This window comes from Gallus gallus, chromosome Z (assembly GCF_016699485.2).
Source record: "Gallus gallus isolate bGalGal1 chromosome Z, bGalGal1.mat.broiler.GRCg7b, whole genome shotgun sequence".
NCBI lineage: Eukaryota > Metazoa > Chordata > Aves > Galliformes > Phasianidae > Gallus > Gallus gallus.
This window is the reverse complement of record NC_052572.1, coordinates 28,245,859-28,267,820: the sequence shown is the minus strand read 5'-3', so window position 1 is coordinate 28,267,820 and position 21,962 is coordinate 28,245,859. Positions and strand designations below refer to the sequence as shown.

General features: G+C 38.0%; 1 protein-coding gene and 1 long non-coding RNA gene across 6 annotated transcripts in view; one reads left to right on the top strand and one right to left on the bottom strand.

Annotated features, from left to right (window-relative positions):
* KIAA2026 (uncharacterized protein KIAA2026 homolog) overlaps positions 1-21,962 on the top strand; it is a 63,076-nt gene that overhangs the window by 34,714 nt on the left and 6,400 nt on the right. For all 4 annotated transcript variants that reach the window (XM_015280186.4, XM_046905520.1, XM_004949073.5 and 1 more), the window contains 2 exons: positions 16,209-16,324; positions 19,731-19,918. In XM_015280186.4, the coding sequence (XP_015135672.2) occupies positions 16,209-16,324; positions 19,731-19,918 (304 nt within the window). The remainder of the gene's footprint in view (positions 1-16,208; positions 16,325-19,730; positions 19,919-21,962) is intronic.
* Positions 792-10,308, bottom strand: LOC121108622. Of its 2 annotated transcripts, XR_005843291.2 has the most exons (4): positions 10,111-10,308; positions 9,008-9,133; positions 4,949-5,149; positions 792-3,117 (listed from the first exon to the last, which is right to left on the bottom strand). It is a non-coding gene; the product is annotated as an uncharacterized LOC121108622 (long non-coding RNA). The 2 variants fall into 2 exon arrangements; XR_006932335.1 differs by having other exon boundaries at positions 4,949-9,133.

Here is a 21,962-nt window from a genome sequence, read left to right as displayed (position 1 = left end):
TTCCACAGTCCTGCTGACCACAGTATTCCTGATGCAAGCTAGGATGCCATTTGCCTTTTTGGCCACCTGCGCACACTGCTGCAATCATGTTCAGCCAGCTGTCAACCAGCGCCCTTGGGTCATTTTCTGCCAGGCAGCTTTCCAGCCACTCTTCCACAAACTAATGTTTAGTCTGGAAAAGAGAATGCTCATTGTTCTCTCCAACTACCTGAAAGGAGGTTGCAGTTAAGAGGTTATTAGTTTCTTTTCTCAGGTGACAAATGACAGGATGCAAGAAAGCATCCTCAAATTGCTCTAGCAGAGGCTTACATTGAACATTAGGAAGAATTTCTGCATGGAAAGGCTGCAAGGCTCTGGAATTGGCTGCCTGGGGAGGTGGTGAAGTCACTATCCCTGGAGATATTTAAGAGATGCATGGATGTGGTCTTTAGGGACATAGTTTATTGGTGAACTTGATAGTGTTAGATTGACCTTTGGACTTTGTGGTCTTCAGAGGCTTTTCTAACTTAAATGATTCTCTGATTCTGTGTTTTGTATTGAAATAGGTTGAATAGGAGAACATCTAATTTAAGTGCCCCCTACAGCCAATTCTTTCTAATACTGATTCCTTTTTTTAATTAAACTTTTTGATAGTAGTGGTTAAAAATTTTGCTTTTTCTGTACCTTGGGCATTTGGTGACTAATTTGTGTGAATTTCTTTAGTCTGGATCAGAAGTAACTTAACATTTTTCATTATTTGAGTATTGGAGAGATGATAGAGGAGAGGCAGCAAAAGACAAACTTCAGTGCATTTCCTTAGCAAAATAGCTGTTACAGTATCTAAAGGAATAAAGATAGATGGTAATTGAAGTTATAGTTGCTAAATTGCTAATTGGTTTTAATGTAGGATTGTCTGGTGGTTATCAGAAAGACTATGTCAACAATAGAAGAAAAAGACAAAAATGAGAGTACACATTAGCATACTAATAATCCTATTATAGATTAGACTTTTCCTACTAGTAAAATTATACCAACAAGACTTCTTCAAGGGTATACAAACGCTAAATATGTCATAATCGCTCTTTGAACTGAAATCTGATAGTGTCATTATGTAAATAAGTTGCATGACTTCAGCAGGAATACTATGTTTAGTTCTAATCACACCATCTGAGAAAACCAACAAGCTCTTAAATACAGGGGTTAAGATACAACTCATTCAGTGGTCAGAAATCGTGAGGTAAGGACAATTTTTCTGTGTGCTCACACAACTCTATCTTTTGAGTCTTTAAACATTTATGGTGTTCGAAATGTTATGTGAAGAAATAAGAGTAGGATTAATTGCTGAAGAATTGATTAAAAAGAAACAGTGAAATGTTTATTTTAAAAATCATTCGGATTGCATACTTTAAAAAAAATACAAAGAAAGAGATCTTAAGTTAGATGAATAGTCAGCAAACTTGGCTAGACACTTTGTGAGGGAAGTTATTAAAGTTGTATTTTTGATGTCAATAACACCATGCATAATTAAGTTACATAACTTCAAATCTGGAGGAGGTGCAGATTTTCATTATTCATCTTTGATGTGACAGTGGCATCCATAACAGAGTTTCTTGCAGGTTTTCTGAAGCTTCTAATGTTTTTAGTAAAACATTGCTCTCTCATAATACAAATTTGACTTAATGTGAAAGCATATTTTAATATGATATATTATGATAATTTTGAGGCTGTTCATGACCTTCTTTCTTGTTTGGACCTGAAGATGATGAAAATGGTGGTGGTCTTACTGCATTACTACTTCATGGTATTTGTTTCGATGACATAAAAGAAATTCCTACTCCAGAACTTGGCAGTCTGGAGGCTGTAACGAAAAGAGCTGAGCTGTAAGACTTCTTTAACATGAGTAAACATGCTGTTTGCTGGCATTTTTTGTACATAGTTGGACTGGTTGTATCTGACGCTTCTCAGAAATCAGCTTGAGCCAACAAATGACATGAGATTTTTAGCTCAAACAAGTTTTGTTTGGCAGAATTAAAGCAGATTAGATCAAGGTTATGTAATGGAAGGATATGGATAGTTTTAGATGTAAGCATTACTACCAATTCCTCCCACAGCAGTGAAATAATAAACCTGTTTGAAAGGATTTCCACTGTTTGGCTGATTAAAATAGTTTAATTCTGTACTCGTTTCTACATCTGCAATGCTTTTTGAATTAACTGTGGTCTAACTTATTCATTTTAAAAAATTTACATTTCTATTTGATTACTGATCAGTTTGTTCTAACAGCTATGAGATGTGCATTACTACAAGCTTGAAGTAACAGTGTAGAGAAGAATTTGACTTCAACTCTTTAATGTTAAGCTGAAGTTCAGTCTTAGTTTTAGATCTTTCCAGACTACCTCACTCTTGAACTCTAGCCACAGCTCTGACATGAGGCTGCAATTTCACATATGCCTTCAACTGACATAAGCAAAAACTGCTGCCAAAAAAACAGTTCCTATTCACCATGTCTCTGGCAGCTTCTGTTTTCTCTATCACCCTGTAAGAGAGTGTAGCAAAATTCTTTGTTCAGCTGCATGAGAGTCTATTATAAACGTAACTTCTCTTTGCTGCTGGGTTAGTTTTAAAGCAGATCAATATCTTAGAGCAGCTTATCCTGGAGTCGCACAAATAACCACTTGTGTCCTGCCACGGCTCAAGGGATCATTCTGAGGACAGAATTGAGCATCTGGGGGCAAAAAGAAGTCAAACTGCTTTTGTCAGAAGTGCTTTTCTGTGACAGCTATAGTAGTTACTGATAGTACAGTCTGAGCCAGGGGTGTTGTAAAATTCTCAATCCGTTCAGCTACTAAATAGTTCCTCTCCTCACCACCTAATAAATTTCAGGATAGAGAGAAGAAAGTAAGTTACTCTGATTTATTATATATTTGACTTCCTTAATGGAAAAAAGTAATCTAAAGATGCAGAAAGAGGACTTACTTGACTTGAATCACATGGAGGAAGCATAAGCTCTGTGCATTATCTAGTAAAAGGGTGGAGGATTGTTTTGTGAGAGTGTGTAAGATACAGTGTCTTACAGCTTTGGTGCTTTGCTGCTTGTCATGAAGGATGTGTTCTGGCACATACATTGTACCAGGAGCACTGTAAGGGAAAACAAAGGGAAAATGGCATATTAGAATGTGAAAGGATACTTCAGGAGATGCCCTGTGGAAAGGTTCCATCCCTTTCAGAATTGATGGAACCTTTCCAACAGGGCATCTCCTGAAGTCTAGGCAAAGGATCTGCCCACACTGTATTCTGAAATGATGTGATATGAGGTTGCAGTTGTAAAGAGTTTGTTTTGAGTACTGAAAATCTAACTCTTTAGTCTACCTTTACAGGAGAGTACACAATACTAAATCTCCCTTTTCCCATTTCCTTATTCATATGATTCTCTTAGAATGTCTCAAAGTTTTCATCAGGTCAAATGTAGCATGCAGTGTGGAGGTATGCCACGAAAGAGTGCCAGGACTCATAGTAGGGCTTTTTGTTTCTGCCTCTATTTAGTAGCCTTGCTTACTGCTAAAATATAATTGTATTTTGGATCTATAGTGCATCTATTACACTCAGTTATCATTAAGTGCTAGGTTTCATTGCGACAGTATCTTAGATCACTAGCTTTTAAAGTGTTCTCTCATGCCACTGCTTGGCATGGTGAAGTACATTTTTTAACTAGGGAGTTACAGTCAGTTAAACCTTGGTCAATGGCCTTAAAACTGTTGTAAGCTAAATTTCTTGTAGTTTTAATTTTGCTGCATATAAAATGTTATATATTTAAAGGAAATCTAAAATTGTACCTTATGTTACCCTACTGCTTTTTATTTCCCCTGAGATATGCTAATTTGTTAAGAAGCTATTTGTCAATTGCTGTGTTTTTTACTTGGTTTTGTTTGTTTGTTTCCTATAGTTTGTCTGGAAAGTTAGGAAATAAGGAACTGTTCTAAATGAGGAACTTGCATGTTTTAAAAAGTTTGAAAGTGTTATTTATTTTTGTGGGTTTTGTGTGTGTGTATACTGATGTACATTCCACATATTTAAAAAAAAATACATCTTGCTGTGCTTTCTGTGTGTCACATTGGATAAGTAACATCCTTTCATTTTAAAGCAGTGTGAATAAAAAGTAGCATAAAAATTGAATGGGCAGGGAAATAAATTACAAGAGAAGAGTCAGATTAAAATAAAAACTTTCTGCTTTGTTGCAAATACTAAGGTGGTTAAGATGCAGCACAAGTTACCACTAGTCAATAGACAGCCATAAATCTGAAGTAGAGTGTGCTGGCTAAAAACATTCCCTTGAGATTGTACTGTGTTTTTACCTCATGTTTGCTGAAAATTTGGACTGTACACATAAACATGACACTTCATTTGAATGGGAGCTTTTAGACATATGCTGTACCTAGCAAATTAAGAAATGCAAAATAGCACTATCTGTCATGAGATAACTATCATTTTTTGACATTTTGAATCCTTTTTTTTAGTGTATTTTCTGATTTGTCAGGTGAAATCAGATGAGGTTGCGGTGTGAATGGAAATTTCTTTGCCGCCATTCAGATAATTCATATAATAATTTCTTTAGTGATCTGGAGTCACTAGAGTTTTCCTGTGTGAAAATGTAAATTAAGGTGCTCTGTAAATCAGCTCTGTGTATTTACCTGTTTTATATTACAGCATGACTTAATGAATCTTTATGATTTCTTGCTATTGTTTAACATGAAACTGTGACAAGATTACAGATACTTGTATCAAGTAGTGAATTTCCTTTTTTTTTTTTTTTTAACATTACTATTTTTTGCAGATGTTATTTTGAACCTAACTTTATAATTAACATGTTTATTCTAAAATGAACTGGGCTGTGACAATGTTAGTTAATTCTAGACACTGTTCTATGTCTATGTTAGAACACAGATCACCTGGAGGAAGCATAAACACTTACAGATTCTGTGTTTCCTGAAATGCGTAACTTTATTTTAGTAGCACCATTGGATTTGAATCATTGCTTGCAAGCCTGATGGTAAGTGCATAGATGTCTTTTGAGGGAGAAGAGAGGCTGGAACCCAGGATTCCCATGGTTAAGTACATAAAGTTAAAATGATAAAAGGAAGGGTTTTCCAGAGTAGAAGGCACCGGACTGTCCCTGCAGGAAACATCAGACAAAGGTGAGGGGAAGGATAAAGAGTCAAGTTCATGACTAACTAGAGTTTGTAGCAAAAAGGCTGAAAATTGTATTGTTTTACAGATGTGTGTAACATGCTAGTGTTCTTGGCTTCATAGTAAAACAAGATAAAAACCTCCTTTATAAAGGTTTTGGGTTTTTCGTTTTTTCTAATGTTGTTCATAAAGGTTTCAATTGGGCAGCTGTACTTCCCATCGCAGATGAACATCTTTATCTGTCTTTTCAAACACTGAATATCTTTTAAGCAGATGAGTCTTGGAAGTGCCGGATGCACTCTGAGGCACTCTGCAGCCCTTAAATCCATACCAGCCATGGAAGTCTGTATTTGGGAGTGCCCCTGAAGATGTAAAAACCCACTCATTCATATCAGAAGTTTTTAGAACTTCAGACATGAAATAGTTTGTCAGATCACAGAGGAATCCCAAAGGAATACATTGGGCCAGGGTAGAACAGTATCTTCTGTGTCTGCTGTTTTTTGTTTGTTTGTTTGTTTTTTACATTTGAAACAGGCTGTTGTTAAATTTCTTCATAGGCAACACAAGTATCCAAAGTAAAAGAAGAGTGTATTTTCTTTTTCACTGATTTGCATCACATTACTTTAAAAAATACGGTGTTGTTATAGTGCAAAAATAATGCAAATCGGTTGATTTACTAAATGAGTTTTTAAAACATTCTCTCTGTGTATAGTAAAGAAACTGGAAATATTACCATCCGTTGGTGGTAGGGGCACTGTGCTATTACAAGACTGTGCAGGGATTCTACTGGGTTAAATTTTTTTCATTTTTTTAGCTTGAGTTAGGCTTCCTTTTCCATATTCTTCTCCCTTCTCATTCCTTCTCATACTCTCAGTGAAATACGAGGGCTGCTCCAAAAGTAATGACTCCTCCTATTTTATTATGTTGTCCCACAATATCAGAGGCGGATGTTGGTGGTACGGCAGTAGAGCTTGCACCTTCCCTCCAATATTCTGTTACATTTTGTTGCCATGTGAGGGATGGCAGCAGAGGGGCACTCTGACAAAATGTCGTCTGACATGGATACGCTTATGGAGCAAAGGTGTGGAATTGAATTCCTCCATGCAGAAAAAATTGCACTTATTGACATTCATAGACACTTGCTGAATGTTTATGGTGATCAAACAGTGGATGTGAGCGCAGTGAGGCAGTGGATGGTGCATTTCAGCAATGCTAGGTCACTTCCATTGGTGCAGATCTTTATGAGCATGCCTTGCAGGCTCTTCTTCATCACTGCTGAAGATGTATAGCCACTGGTGGTGACTATGTTGAAATACAGTATTTTGTAGCTGAGAATTTTCTCTATCAAATAATTTTATTGTACTCTGTTGTGGTTTCCATGGAAATAAGTAGGAGGCATTATTTTTGGAGCAACCTATTTCTATACTTGAAAAATTTGCATGTAAGGAGCTTCCTGTTATACTTGTTTGCATTATATTACTGTATTAATGTAATGTACATGCAAACAAATAATATAATATGAGAAATCTATGTTTGCTATTAGTTTAAACTTTAGATTAAGAGATCTTTGTTGTAAGTCTCTATGGAAATAACAGCGTTTTAATAGACCTGCTTGTAGCCTTGCACCTGAAACATACTATTTTAATTTCAGCCTATGTTCTGTATTGCTGTGCAGCTTCTATTACAATGGATCTAATGTATTCTCATTTTCCATCCTTTCTCCTAAAAACTTGAGTTGTATTTTAATCACTTCCATAATAGTTTATTACTTCTTTCTGGTTTGCCTGACTCTTTAAAGGCACTCATAGGAGTCCAAAATGTTGAATTTGGAGTCTGAAATAAGGTCTTTCAATTCACTCTTACATTCATGCAGTTTTGCATATTTCTGAGAAATTGAGATGCAGAGTTTTCGAAAATCCAGCTGGCTAATTAGTTGCACACTTTGAAGGAATATAACCAATTTTAGGCTTCGGATTTTTAAAGTTTTCCACAGAATTCTCTGCTATTTCTATCTTCTACATATCTCACTAGCTTTCCACATTTTTGTTCTATTCTTCAGTACCTCTTCAGTGCTGCCTATACTAGGTGTATTTTTTTCACAACTGTTTTCTCTCAACTTCGCATAATTTTTTATGCCTTTCCTGGTATATAGACTAGTCCTCCAATGAATGTTTGCTAAGATGCTTCACCTATGCCACTTCTATCACATGTATTTTACTATTCCAGATGCATAGATATGAATTCTGCATCAAACATATGAATAGGTAGTCATACATTTAGTGTGGAACATTTTCATCATAGAGATGCTGCGTTGTATTCAGAATATTTTGTAGTGCTTTGGATTTTGATCAACCATAATATTATTTTGAAAAATCAGGTAAGACATTCCTGTCAGCACACACAGGTAGTTGTAACAAAACAGCTGACTTTAAGATGGTCTGTTGAAGAATAGTGGAATGTTTGTATATCTGCAGTTAAGAAAGATGAAATTAATGATAAATAATTAATAGCTTAAAAGAAAAAGTAGCTTTTTTGTAAACAGGTTAAGATGTTGCATGCATACAGTTTCTTGATGCATTATGAAAGTATAAGTTAATATATATAAGCTCTTATAATTAAGAGTGAAATGTGATAGTTCAGTGGTGCTTAATTTCAGTGTTCTGAGTTTGGAAAAAGCAGTGAACTCATGCTGGTAGTGAACTTCAAATCTGGGAGGTGATCAATGCAATGATAATCTAGTAGTAACTTTGCCCAAATGACTAAATGTCTGTCTAAGGAGTCATTTCGTAGAATTGTTTGAGTTGGAAAGGACCCTTAAAGACCATCTATTCCAACTCCTCTGCAAATAAACAGGGACATAGTAATGAAATAAATCATGAGATGAGGACATGTCAATTAGCAAGAATTATTATTTTTCTTAGGGTATTGTATGTTTATTTTCACCTCATTTATTTGTAATATTTGATAAGAGAGTCTGGAATACCATTTCAGGATATACTTCAGTTTGATTGGGTTCCTGTAATGGAAGTGCAAGCTGAAGTCTTAGAAAACAACAACAAAAAGTTTGAGTGCTGACATAAGATGTTCACCAGTCTTTTCATTAGTTATAGGTAAATGCTCAAAGATATAATTGATAAAGGGGTGTCATGAGTGATTTTGTTTTATCCTTTACTGCCAGCCATTCTTCCTGACTGTTTTATCCCAGTATTCTAATAATGCCAGAGGCTAGCTGTTGGTAGATAAAATGCTCAGAAGGACATGCCAAGGGTAAATACTGGACTTGAAAGAAGTTTAAAAAGTAACTCTTAAGCTTTTTCAGAATGAAAACTTATTCTATTACAAATGTACTTGCATAGCGTGAGTGATCTCATTTATTCCTTTATTCCATCAAAGTTCCCACTGAAGTTCTGAAATAGTAGAATTTGGCCCATAAATCGATTAAGAGGAGTATTCAGTATCAACCAATCTTTGAATTGAAGAAAGTTATTAATCTCTTTTCTTTAGGTATCTGACGTCCAAAGCAGCTGCAGATCAACTCCCTCTCCATGTGACATCACTAGAAAACGCTAGACTGGTGATGTCACATATACCACAGAACCCCGCTGCAGAATGGAGCAGGCCTATTAAGGGTAAGGTAAGTTTTCTCCCTCCACCACCACCCCTTTTCAACAATATTGCATGGTTTTATAAGATTTCTAATTTTCTTAATTTTATATCCCCAGGATATAAAGTAAAGACTAAAGAAAATCTTATAAAACTGCATAATATTGTGGTTGTGTGTGTGTGTGTTTATTTAAAAAAAAGAACAACAAAAAAACCCTCCCCTATAAAGTTCAGTCCTTACCCCATATATCAGTATCCTGGCTCCAGTCTGCTTTGGGGTTCCATGATGAGTATGCCAGAATAGTGTATGTTGGGACATCACGGAGAGTGGAGTCAGCATTCCCTGGCTGCTCTGGATGTCAGAAACCTAATTTTAAAAGGTAAGTTTTCAGTTCAGAATGTGTTGAATGTCTCTGTGCATATATATGGAAACATTCAGCACATTTCTTAAATTTTCTTTGTATTTGTATTTTAAAATTTTAGTTGAGAACACAGGTAGGAGTTACATTTTGTACTTGTCCTCTGTCTAGGCCTTTTAATCTCCATTGTTTTGTACTCAGTACTATACGTTGTATTTCCGGCAGAAAATACAGTGTTTTACCTATCACTATGTGAAAGAAAATAGTAATTTGCAGTTCAGATTAATGTATAGAAGCAGTGCTATTGGGAATGTGAATTACAAGCCACACGAGCATAATTCTGCACACATCCAAGTTAGCTACTGGATATTGCTGCTTAAATAATTGGTTTGGAATGTAGACTGTACAAACTTAATGAAACTTAGATTAGTTCCGGTACACCGAATGGGAACAGTTTCTTCACGCGTGTTAAAAGCGAGTTCTTCACTGACAGAGAACTTTTTCCAGCAAAGACTACCTTGGGTTGATGTGATTGAGCAAGTTTATTTCATGTCTACTAATAAAACCCTATTGGATTTCATAGACACTGTAAGGTAGTGCATCCAGATCTGCATCTCTACATGTCCATCATTTATGAGAGAACTGAACTGTGAAGCTATAATAGCTATTAAATTGTATAAAATCTTGTGTTCCATTACTCCACTTCATATGCAACTACATTTTTATATCTTTGAGTAAAAAGTTCTTTGCTATTCTGTGCTGGTAAGCACCTTATGTGCCCTGAGGTGTTGCATTCTATTTATTTGTTAATCTCATTATCACATCAAGTCATATTCAGAAGCTTTGTCTTTCATCTTAAGGAATCCACTAGCCAGGGACCTCTGAAGGACTCCCTACCTTGAAAAAGCACTATTACTATTGATGCAGTAGGTCAGCCAAAGCCTGATGAGCTGAAATCTGAAAGCGAAATGAAATGGAGACTCACCAACTTTTCTGTGGCAAGCTGTTCTAATGCAGTAGGTTTCTGATGAAAATATGTCTTCTAAAATCCAACTTAAACCTCCTAAGCTTCAGTTTGTGGATGTTTTCCTACACTTACACCATTTAGTGTAACTGAGAAGAGTTTGCAACATACCTATTTGTAAAGGAAGGTTTATGTTCTGTAGAAACTAGGCTGATATGTATTGCTGAAGGAGGGAGTTAAGTTATAGCTTCATTGGTCATTGATTAGCTTTTTGCCTGGAAAAACACTGGGCTGTGTGTTGTGGTTTAACCCAGTAGGAAGCGAAGCACCACACAGCCCTTTGCTCCCTCCCTCCACACAAGAGGAGCAGGGGAGAGAATAAAGGTAGAGGGGAAAGTAAAATATGTGGGTTGAAATAGGGACAGTTTTACCAGAAAGAAAGAGGGCAGAAAATAAAAGGATATGCAAAAAAAAGTGATACACTGTGCAGCTGCTCACCACCAACTGACCAAAGCACAGCCAGTCCCTGAGTAATGGTACTCCCTGCCCTTAGGGAGCTCCCTACAGTTTCACTCTGAGCACTGCCCTCACTACTTCTGAGGAAAGGATATTATAATTTGTGTGTGTTGTGTCTATGTCACAGATTTATTGCGAACTACTAAACCACAGTAAGAAAAGTGAGTAGTTAAGACGCAGGATAATAATTAACTTAAAAAAAATCTATTATGTTGGTATGTAACTGCATTAAAAAGATTTGGAAGCACATGAGGAGTTTTCTAGAGATTACACTTCACATTCAGTACAATTTTCAGTAAAAGCCTATCCACAGCATTGTGTTTCTGTCTTTTATTTTTGAAGTAAGGAGAAAAGTGGCCTGTAGTAACAAGCTTTTTCTGAAGTGATAATGAAGGCAGTAACATTCTCAGGTTTCTTCTTGACTAAGCCCTATGCTTGTGTCAAGCTATGCAATGCACAATACTGTTATCATTTCAAAGTTTACTCAATGATTCTATTTATCATGAGCGATTTACTAATAGCTAAAGCTATTATTTATCAAGCTCATAAATGCTCATTTTTTTTCTACTTAGACAAAGATCTTATTGTTATTTAAAAATAAATTAACTTCTCAGAAATTGACTATTTCCTGTGAACCCTATAGTCATTTTTAGTATAACTGTTTTTATTTTATACTATGTTTTAATACATACCATTCTTTGCTTTATCAAATGCATGTACAGCATTTCTGTACCGTGACAGTAGTGCCATCATTCATATTTTGCTTTGTCAAAACCCACTAAAACTGCGTAGTATATAAATTAATCCCTTTTAAAACTTCCTGTAAAATGTTTTTTATATATCACGGGAAAAATAAATCTGTACACATAATTCACATAATTCATCTGTGCACATAATACATTAGCAATTAATTCTATCTTCTGCTGATAGTAAGAGATGATAACAGATGCCTTTTGCAAGCTGCAGTATGCACAAGAGCAGTTTTCTGTTGCAGTTCTTAGTGGCAGGTTTTATGCTGCAATGTGTTATGTGTGTGAATGTGGCTGGCCAGAAATTGAAGAAAGTAGAACACAGTTCCCTAGCTTGTCTGTGGGCTCAGCACTAAGTGTTATGTTGTAATGTGGCATAATTTCCTACTTAAAACCTTTTGATTTTTTAATTTTAATTGGAGAATGAAGGAATAGCTGTTCATTTTGTAGTATAACATGTAAATTATTACCCGTAAAAGTAACTAAGATACTTCATCTCCAAATAAGCATTCAGCCTGATTGATCTTGCTGTACTTTGGAGAGATCAGCTGAAAGTGATAGAAAGGAATTAATCCATAGCCATGTCATTATTGCAGACTGCTGGAAGGCAGTCAAGTTGATGTTTATGTTGTCTTTCCTGCCATAGGTTTCTTTGTATGCTGGACCGCAGGAAGCTGTTAAAGATAAGAGTTCTATCAAAAACGAAGTATATGTATCAAAGGAATAAGTTCCCAAGTGTTACTTCTTTTTCATGCTGAACCATAATGTATTTACTGTCTTAACGTTTTCTCAGACAAGTCAAGAGAGAAAATCCTCATTTATGTAAAATGCACAGAATTTGTAGAGTGGCAGAAGAACTGAAGAACACCGCATCCCTTTTTATAGCTGCTAGTATGTGACAGAGTCATAGAATATCCCAATTTGGACAGGACTACCCAAAATTCAAATCATTTCTGAGAGCACTGAAGTCTTGTCATAATCTCTGCACTGGGCCATTCCTGACCACCCTCACTGTAAAGAAACTTTTCTTAATGCCTAACCTGACCCTTCCCTGTTACAGCTATGTGACATTCCCTCAGGTCCTGTCTCTTACCAGAGAGCAGAGGTCAGTGGCTGCCCCTCCACTCCCTTCATGAGTAGGCTGCCATAGGGCCTCCCTCAGTCTTTTATTGATTGAATGAACCTAGGGATCTCAGCTGCTCCTTATATGTTTTCTTCTTTAGATATTCCACTATCCTTGTTGCCCTTCACTAGTTTTATGACCTCATATTTTGGCACCCAAAACTGCATATGGTTCTCAAGTTAAGGCTGCAGCAGTGCGAAGTGTTACATTCACTTGATTTGACCAGCTAGCAGTGCTGAGCCAAATGCATCCTAGGATATAGTTGGTCCTTTTGGCTTCCAGGGAACACCAAGTCATGTTCATCTTGCTATCGGCTAAAATCCCCAGATCCCTTCCTGTGGGATCGCTTTCCAGCCTCTCTTACCCCAGCCTTTGCATATATCCAGGATTGTCCCATCTCAAATGCAGAATCTATCACTTGCTCCTGTTAAGTGAGCATTGGTGATTGCCCATCTCTCTAGCCTGTATTGTCAAAGGATTCAACAGCTCCTAATTTAGTTTCGTCTGTAGGCTTACGTAGTTTACATTCAACTCCTGCATCCAGGTCATTTATAAAAATGCGCAAGAGAAATAGCCCTAAAATGGAGTCCTGTGGAACCCCACTAGTGACTGGCCATCAGCATGGTGAAGTCCTCTTTAACCCTTTGAGCCTGACTCATCATCCCATTGCTCATCCAATGCATTATGTATTTGTCTAGCTGTATGCTGGACATTTTATCCAGTAGGATACTAGAGAAATGGTATTAGCAGTTTTTCTTAAGTCAAAAAAGATTACATCAACTGTCTTCCCTTGGTCTGCTATGTGGGTAACCTTGTCATGAAAGGAGATTAAGTTGGTTAAACAGAACTCTCTCCCTCATGAGCCTGTGTTGGCTATGACCAATAGCTGAGTTGTCTTTCAGGTGTTTTTCAAAAACTCTCAGCTAAAAACTTCTCCATAGTTTTACCAGACACTGAAGTGAAACTGACAAACCTGCAGTTCCCAGGGTCTTCTTTCTAATTCTACTTGAAAACTGACTTTTGCCAGCTTCTAGTTTACTGGGACTTCTCCAGGTTACTAAGACCATTGACAAGTGATTGAGATCTTGCGATGACATCAGCCAGCAATTTGAGGACCCTGGGATGAATCCCATTGTGCCCCATGGACTTGTATGCATACAGTTGGAGCAGCAAATCCCACAGAAGTTCAGGGTTGGCTGGGAGTTTATCATTACTGCAGTCATCATCCTCTACCTCAGAGCCCATCATCAGGGCCTGAAGGTAGAGGTGGAGACTGCATTAATTGTCCACTGCTTTGTTTGTGTCCTTATTTATGAGATGACCATCCTCATCGTGTAATAGAATGATGTTATTTCTGGTCCTCCTTTTTCTATTTACATACTTTAAAAACCCTTTTTGTTTTGTCTTATAATACCAGCCAACTTCAGCTCTCATTGATCTTTGGCTGCATTGATTTTTTTTCCATTCAGTGGCAAACAGCACCTCTGTAGCTCACCCATTTCACCTGACCTTACTTCCAGTGTCCACACATTTTCCTCTTCCTCCAAACCTTGAGAAGAAAATCCCTGCTGAGACCAGCCAGACTTTTACCCTACTTACTTGACTTCTCATGCTTTGGAATTACCTCCTTTCTTCTTAGAAGATGGCTGTTAAAAAGCAACCAGTGCCGATGAACCCCAATACCTTCAGAAGCATATGTCCAAAGGACCTGGTTACCTAGTTCTTCAAGCAACCAGAAGCCTACTATCCCCATATCCAGCACTGAAATTTTGCTGGCAAAATTCAGTCTTTTGTGTAATAAGTTGGAGAATTCTTGAGAAAAATTCTTAGGAAAGGGTATGTATCTAATACTGTTTAGAAAGGTCTTTGGCACTATTGCAAATACTGTGTTCTCTTCTCAGTATTGCGTTTTCCCTATTTAAGTGAGTTACAACAGAAAATAGAATCACAGCATGTCAGAGAATCATAAAATAGAAGAAGTCCAGAGCTGGATGGGACCTTGTGGATGATAGAATCATGCATAGGTCACTCTCAAAGTAGTGCCTCCTGTTTATTTCCATGGAAACTACAACAGATAACAAAGAGCGCAGTAACACTGTTTGAAAAAGAAAACTTTCAGCTACAAAACAGTCAAAACAGATTCACCACTATTAGCAAAGCCTTTTTACCAGTGATAAATAGGAGCTTTCCTGCCACACTTGTGAAAACCTGCATGGCCATCTGTAAATGGCTTGTCTTTAACATCATTGTCACCACTGCTGAAATGGAAATGGATGCACCGCCTCACTGTGCTCACGTCTACTGTTCGATCTCCACAAACATACAGCAAATGTCAATGAACCTAACTCCAATGAGTGGGTGGAATTTCATCTGTGTGGAGGAACTGGATTCCACGCCTCTGCTTCATACACACTTCCATGTCAGATGCCGTTTTGTCAGATTGTCCCTCTGCTGCCATCAGTCACACAGCAACAAAACGTAATGGAATATTGGTGGGATTGTTCAACCTCTGCTGCCATACCACCATCTGCCTCTGATGTGGTGAGCCAACAGAGCCAAACAGGAGATGTTACTTTTGGAACAGCCCTCATAGAATGGCTTGGGTTGGAAGGATCCCACAGGAGTCATCAAGTCAACTCCTGGCTCCACACGGGACTACCTAAAATGAGACCATATTTTTTGCTGTCCAAATACTTCTTGAACTCCAGCAGCATGAGGCTGTGATCACTGCCCTGGGCAGCTTGATCCATACCCACCATTCTCTGGTGGATAACCTTTTCTAATCCCTTCCTGACCCACCCCTCTCAGCCCCGTGCCATTCCCTGGGGTCCAGTCACTATCACCAGAGAGCAGAACTCAGCGCTGCCCTTCTGCCACCCTCATGAGGAGCTGCAGCCGCTATGAGGCCTCCCCTCAGCCTCCTCTGCTCTGGGCTGAGCAAACCCAGGACCTCAGCTGCTCCTCATGCATCTTGCAAAATATATTCTTCCCTGAATATCTTTTATCCTCATTCAGCCTTTCCAGACTTATCAAACATGAAATTTTCATGGAAGATCATAAAAGTACTTATTTCAGTTTGAACAGGAAGCAGTTTTAATTAAACATTCAAGTCCAAGGCTTCAATCTTTAACACTAGGAAACTGCCTCGTAGTTTGTTATTGTGACCAATTTGTAAAACTTTTTTATTAAAAATTAATTTATCTGAATTCCTGAATAAAATACAACAATATAATGCAAAAACTGTTTGCTCCCTGGGAACTACAGTAAATTATTTTTGCAAGTAAAAATATAAATGATATCATTTATGTTAAATTGAATTACAGTAAGCTGTACTGTATAAATTTAACCATTGAAAATGTAATTACATGGTTGGCTTCCCCGACTGGAGTGGACTACTATACATGTTAGTTACCAACGTAAGTAATTTTAAATACATAGTGTGTTTGTAGGGTTCTGCTTCAATTTAAATTTTAGCTGTAAAAAAATGAACATCCTTACAGTATTACTTTTTTCAGTAGGACATTATCTCTCTGTGATATAGAAAATATAGAAATGCTCCTTTGTCTTACATACACTAAGGGTAGAAAAAGCTGTGGAACTTATTAATGTTTTCTTCAGGTTATTTTCTTTCTATACTGTATTAACATGTACCAGGATTATTGTAGGACTGATGCACAATAACAAGATTCAGATGTAATGCAGTGATAAATAGATGATATTTATGTTTGCAGGGAAGATGGTACCACCGAAAGCAAGCAGTAAAGGAATTGCATGGTACGTTGATACGACTCCTTAATGAACTGTTACCATGGGAACCAAAGCTAATGAAAGCATTTCAGAGGAACAGGTAATCAGCTACTCTTTTTTTTTTAACAAAAGTGCATGTATTGAGACAAAAACAAGACAAAATTCACCTTTTTAAAAATAATATTAGTTCGCCTCTCAAAGAAACTACGTAAAGAGAGAATAGGGGAAGGCATAATCAGTGCTTTAGTTCAAAGGCTTTTCTGTATTCCAGACCTAGTTTCTCTAAGTAAAATTAAGGTTAACCCCCAATTTTTTTTTCTAAAATGATCTAAAATCCTTAATCATACCTAACTTGATAGTTATAACACTGTAAAATAGGAGTTGTATTGCTGTTTACTTGATACATAAGCGAAACAGGGCTTACTATGCACTTTGTTTCTGACTACATACTGTCTTAACCTATCTAAATGAGTTGCTGATGAATTCTCTGCAAAGCAATTCAAAGCAATTACTAAAACATCTTCATAGAGCTGTAAGTTTAGATTGCATCTAGAATGTGATATATCTGAGAAATAACAGACAAGTAAGGAAAAGTGTTAGCAGCAGTTAAGACAGAGGTGTAGCATCTAAATTCTAAGCCCTGGGGAGATTTCATACTGACTTTATATGGTCGTTTTGTCTTGAAGTGTGGTGCCACTGTTGACTGTTAGCTGTATAGCTGTTGTTATAATCACATGTCTGTTTTACCACATAGACATTGAAAGAGTAGATAATGATTAGAAGCGTGTGTCAACTGATAGGGAAAGTTAGGCTGCTGCTAATACGTTAAACATGAAGGAAGCAAGTTAAGTAGTTACATGGTGCAGAACTAATTCTGAAAATGTAATAGGTATTACATTAAAAACAAACAAACAAAAAAAACCAACAGACAGTAAGAGTTGGTTCCTTAGTAGCTCGTCAAACATGAATTAAGACCCTTATTTGGAAATCTAGGATGTTGAACATTTTACTTTATATAATAGCCCAAAGTGCAAGTTCTGTTCTTTTCTATTCTTTTTGAGTTTCTGTTCATTTTTCTTAGCTGTTCTTTTCTGCTTGTGTGTAGCAATTCAGACTCCTTTGGAAATGTGTCAGGTGTGCTATTAAAAGAATTCCGTCTTTCAGAGTATGGGCTCTCTAGTTTATCCCTTGTGTAAATTATCCTACATGTAAATTCTGTTGTGGAATAGGTTTTGTTTATTAACTGTGGTGCTCAGGTGAGTGGCCACATAGTGTGGAAGCAGAACTGTTATTTGTAAGGTGTATTCATAGAAGTACTGTGTGTGAGTAGGTCTGAGCAGTTTTTATAAGCGATATGGATGGCTGAAGTCTAACATACATATGTGCTGGTAGCTAAGGAAACATGCATTTCATGTAGAGAATTGTTTCTGAAATGAACTTTACTCATCTTTCTCAGATGTGTTTTAGGCTGAAACCCAAATTTCTTCAGCTAGCCTAGTCATTTCTGTGACAGAACTATTTGGACAGAGACATAGTATACTTTTGAAAAGCTTGGACTGAAAAACAGTTTTTCCAAATTGAGAGAAGGAGAAAGAGATTGATGGGGAAAGGTTAATTCAGTATCCTGTTCCATTATGCAGCTGCTAGGCAGCAGTGTTGCACAAATGACAAGTGGTGAAAAAAGGTATCCTGAAAGGGAAAACTGAATAAAGGTTGTTTATGCTAGTATAAGCAGCAGCACCATTACAACTCTAGCTGCAGTTGCAGTGTGTCATCCAGTTAATATCTGCTAAACACATGGCAGTCTTGGCCTTCTTGGTGGTTGAGGGCTGTGCAGAACTCCTTCGATCACTGCAAGACCTCCATGTGGATTAAGAGTTTAGAGTTCTACCTCCTCCTCTTTGTTGTCTTTACTTAGTAGGAGTACTCTTTATGACTGAAGTCCATTTTTAAATTTTAATACAGTAGTTGTTAACTTGGATCATTCTGTAGTTCCCTAGTGTACTTCTGCATCTACACTTAAAGTTTGAAGTCCTAATAACAGAGTTGATGAAGTATCTCACCCTCACTACATCTTACATAATCTTCAAGGTCGTCTTATTAGTGAGAGTGTGAAAGCTAAGATATACTAACAGATCTTACTGGCCCTGACTAAACTCACCTCGGTCTCCAGCCATATCACATGCTTATGGGCCCAGAGCCCCAATTTCAAGCCATTCTGCAGCCTTCAACCTCTACCATAGGAATGCTAGTTTCCAGCTCAACTACAGCAGTGCCCCTGCTTCGCCAAGGGTCTTGCAGATCTGGCCTGACTTCAGCCTGACCTCAGACCTGCAGCATCAGTGTGGGCCTGCTCAACAATCACAGGACTGGGCAGCCATCACTGGATCCAATCCTGACCAAAAACAGTGAATTGACTTCCCGGCTTAACCTCAGACCTGCCTCATCACCAGGAACTTACCTGTTGATTTGAGCTCATGATTGAAGCCAACTACCATCTCCAGGACTACCGTGTACAGTCACTTGGACAGAGTGGGGTGGTGTCCTGACTTGTGAGTTTTCTGCTTGATCAGCTGTAATACTCTGTTTAGCTCTTCTTCCCAACCCCCACCCCTTAGGGAGCAGCTAGACATTGCTGCACTCAATGCAAAGAATTGCAATTTTAACCCATAAGAATGGGTAAAATTAAGATATTAGTATCACAGAGACTGAGTTTAGGTGAAAACTGGAGTCTAGATTCTCTTCCACACAGAATACTAATTGCTATCATCTCTTTATTCTTTTGCTGATTAATCCTCCTGGATATTGTGTTGGTTACCACCAGCTGAATCATGCAGTTCACTGTATTTGTACACTAAAATATCCCTAGATCTCATCTAAACAATGGCGTAGAAGAAGGGACAATGGAAATACGCAGCAGTTTAGGAGTATCAAGATAAGTGTGCTATAAAGTGGATGTGTTTCTGAAGAGTGTTCAAGTGAGTAAAGCAGCTATGTAATTCCATCGTATGTACATTCTTAGTGGAGTGTGAGCCTGTGAAAATGACAGTGGCAGCTGTTCAGTTGACCCAGAAAATAAAAGGTTGTCTTAAAGGAGCAAGTTACATTATGGTCCCATTGCTGAGCCAAAAGCATGATGCATTCAAGAAAACAAGATTTCCCTAATTTGTCTAGTTATAGCTGTTTTCAGAGGCAAGATTAGTCTTTTTACATTTAATACTCAAGTTCTTGTCACAGTGCAAAATGAATTAAGAAACAGAAAATAAATGCAGTTTAACAGTGATGGACATATTTGACTCAGTCTTTTTGCTTATTTTTTAAGGATTTAATGGTATACAATTCAATTTTGGCAAGGGAAGGGATGTTACTGTCACTTCACATTTTCTGGGTTTTAGAGACTTGCAGAGCTACCCTGAAAATTTCTTCTTCTGTGGCAGCAAATGCAATTAAGAGAGTTTTAAAAGAGAGTAATGTTTTTTGGTAAAGTTAGTTTTGTTACTTTCAAGGTCTAGATTGAAGAAGGACTACGATGAATTTAAAAGACATCCAGACCATGATAAATTTACCAGAGAATTGTGGAGTAATGATGAAAGTGAGGTTGATGCTGGCAAAGATTGTTTTGCAATAGTAAGCAGTAAATCTTCAGAGTCTGCAGAATATGTGGAAATTCCCAGAAAAGATCACCCAGACAATGGTAAGCATTTACTGGAATTTGATAGCCTGAACTTGATCCATGAGCTGAATGAAGTTGACTAAGGAGCTGAATTTTTCCATCTGAACTTGCATCACATTTTTTTTCCTTAGCTACCATTGTGATAATATTGAAATATATTTTGATTTATGTCTGACAGGTGTGAAAAAGAAGGGTGCAGACATGACTAAGATGAAAATACTGATTCATGGGAACTTTTACTGTTTTATTGCTTAACTATTTATGTGATCACATAATGTATCTGTTCAGAATTTACCTTTATGGTGGGATGACCTTGGCTAGCAGCCCACCCAGCCACTCTCTCAGTCCCTGTTCTCAGTAAGACGGTAAAAGATAAGATGGGAGATCTTATGGATCAAAACACAGACAAGAATAGACTAAACATATGGATGATCGGTTGATTTCCAGTTAGAGTGGTTAGGATGGTCAGAGACAAAAATAAAACCCTGACCATACCCATCCCTAATTCAACTTTATTTCATTCCCAAATATCTTCTTCCCTGCACTGAGTGGCACAGTGGTGATGGAGAATGGCAGTTATAGTCAGTTCATAGTAGTTTGTCTTTCCTGCTCCTTGCTTCACCTTTATTCAGCTCCAGCATGGGTTGTTCCCATGGGCTGCACTTCGTAGAATTGCAGAATGGTCTGGGATTTAAGGGACTTACAAGTCCATCTAATTCCAACCCCACTGCCTTGGCCAGTGTTGCCACCCACTAGATCACGTTGCTTAAATTCCCATCCAAGCTGGCCTTGAAAACCTCCAGAGATGGACATCCACAACTTCTCTGGTTAACCTGGTCCTCATGCCTCACCACCCCCTCAGTAGAAAATTTCTTCCTAACATCTAACTTATATCTCTCCTCTTATGGTTTAAAACCATTCTACCTTGTCCTGTCACTATCAGACTGTGTAAAAAGTTGGTCACCCTCCTATTATATATGCAACCTTAAGTACTGGAAGACTGCAGTGAAGTCTCCCCACGTCTTCTCTTCTCCCGCCCAGCTCCCTCAACCTTTCTTCATAAGAGAGGTGCTCCAACCTTTAGATCACCTTCGTGGCCCTCCTCTGGACCTGTTTCAACAGCTGTGGGCCCAGGCTTGGATGTGGAACTCCCAAGTGGGGCCGCACAAGAGCAGAACAGAGTGGAACAAACACCTCCTTCACTCTGCTGACTACCTCTCTTTTAATGCAGCCCATGATATAGTTGGCCTTCCAGGCTACAAGTGAACACCACTGGCTCATACCAAGCTTTTCATCCACCAGAACTTCCAAATTCTTCTCTGCAGGGCTATTGTCAAGGAGTTCTTTGCCCAGTCTACAGTCATGTCTGGGATCGCCCCAACCTGAGTGCTGCAACACCTTGCATTTGGCCTTGTTGAACCTCATTAGGTTTACTTTTCAGATTTGTCCAGGTCCCTCTAGGTAGCATCCCTTCCTTCTGTTGTATCAACTGCTCCACTCAGCTTAGTCTCATCAGCAAATTTAACTGAGGGTGCACTCAATTCTACTGTCAAGATCGTTGATACAGAAGAGCACTGGTCTCAAGACAGACCTCTTGGGTTCACCCCTTGTCACCAGCCTGGACATAGAACCGTTGACCACAACCGTCTGGCTCTGACCATCCAATTTCTTATCCACTGAATAGTCCATCTTTCAAATCCATATCTTTCAAATTTAGAGATAAGAAGTTCTTCAACAACTGTTCCAGTATGAGTCCACAGGTTACTTTCTTTCAGAATAAGAATGCTCCAAAATCAGTCTTCTTCTCCATGGATCCCAGTATGTGTGAGGAGCCTACTCCAGTGTGAGCCCTCCATGGGCTGCTACTTCCTTCAGGCCATGTGAACTTGCTGCAGCGTGGGTTCTTCCACGGACTGCAAGTGAAGATCTGATCCAGAATGGTTCTGTCCACAGATTTCAGGAAAATATCTCCTCCATATCTGGAGCATGTTCTTCCCCTTCTTCTTCTCTGACCTTAGTTTCTGCAGGATCAGTTGTTTCTCACACTTATTTTACTCAGTCCTTT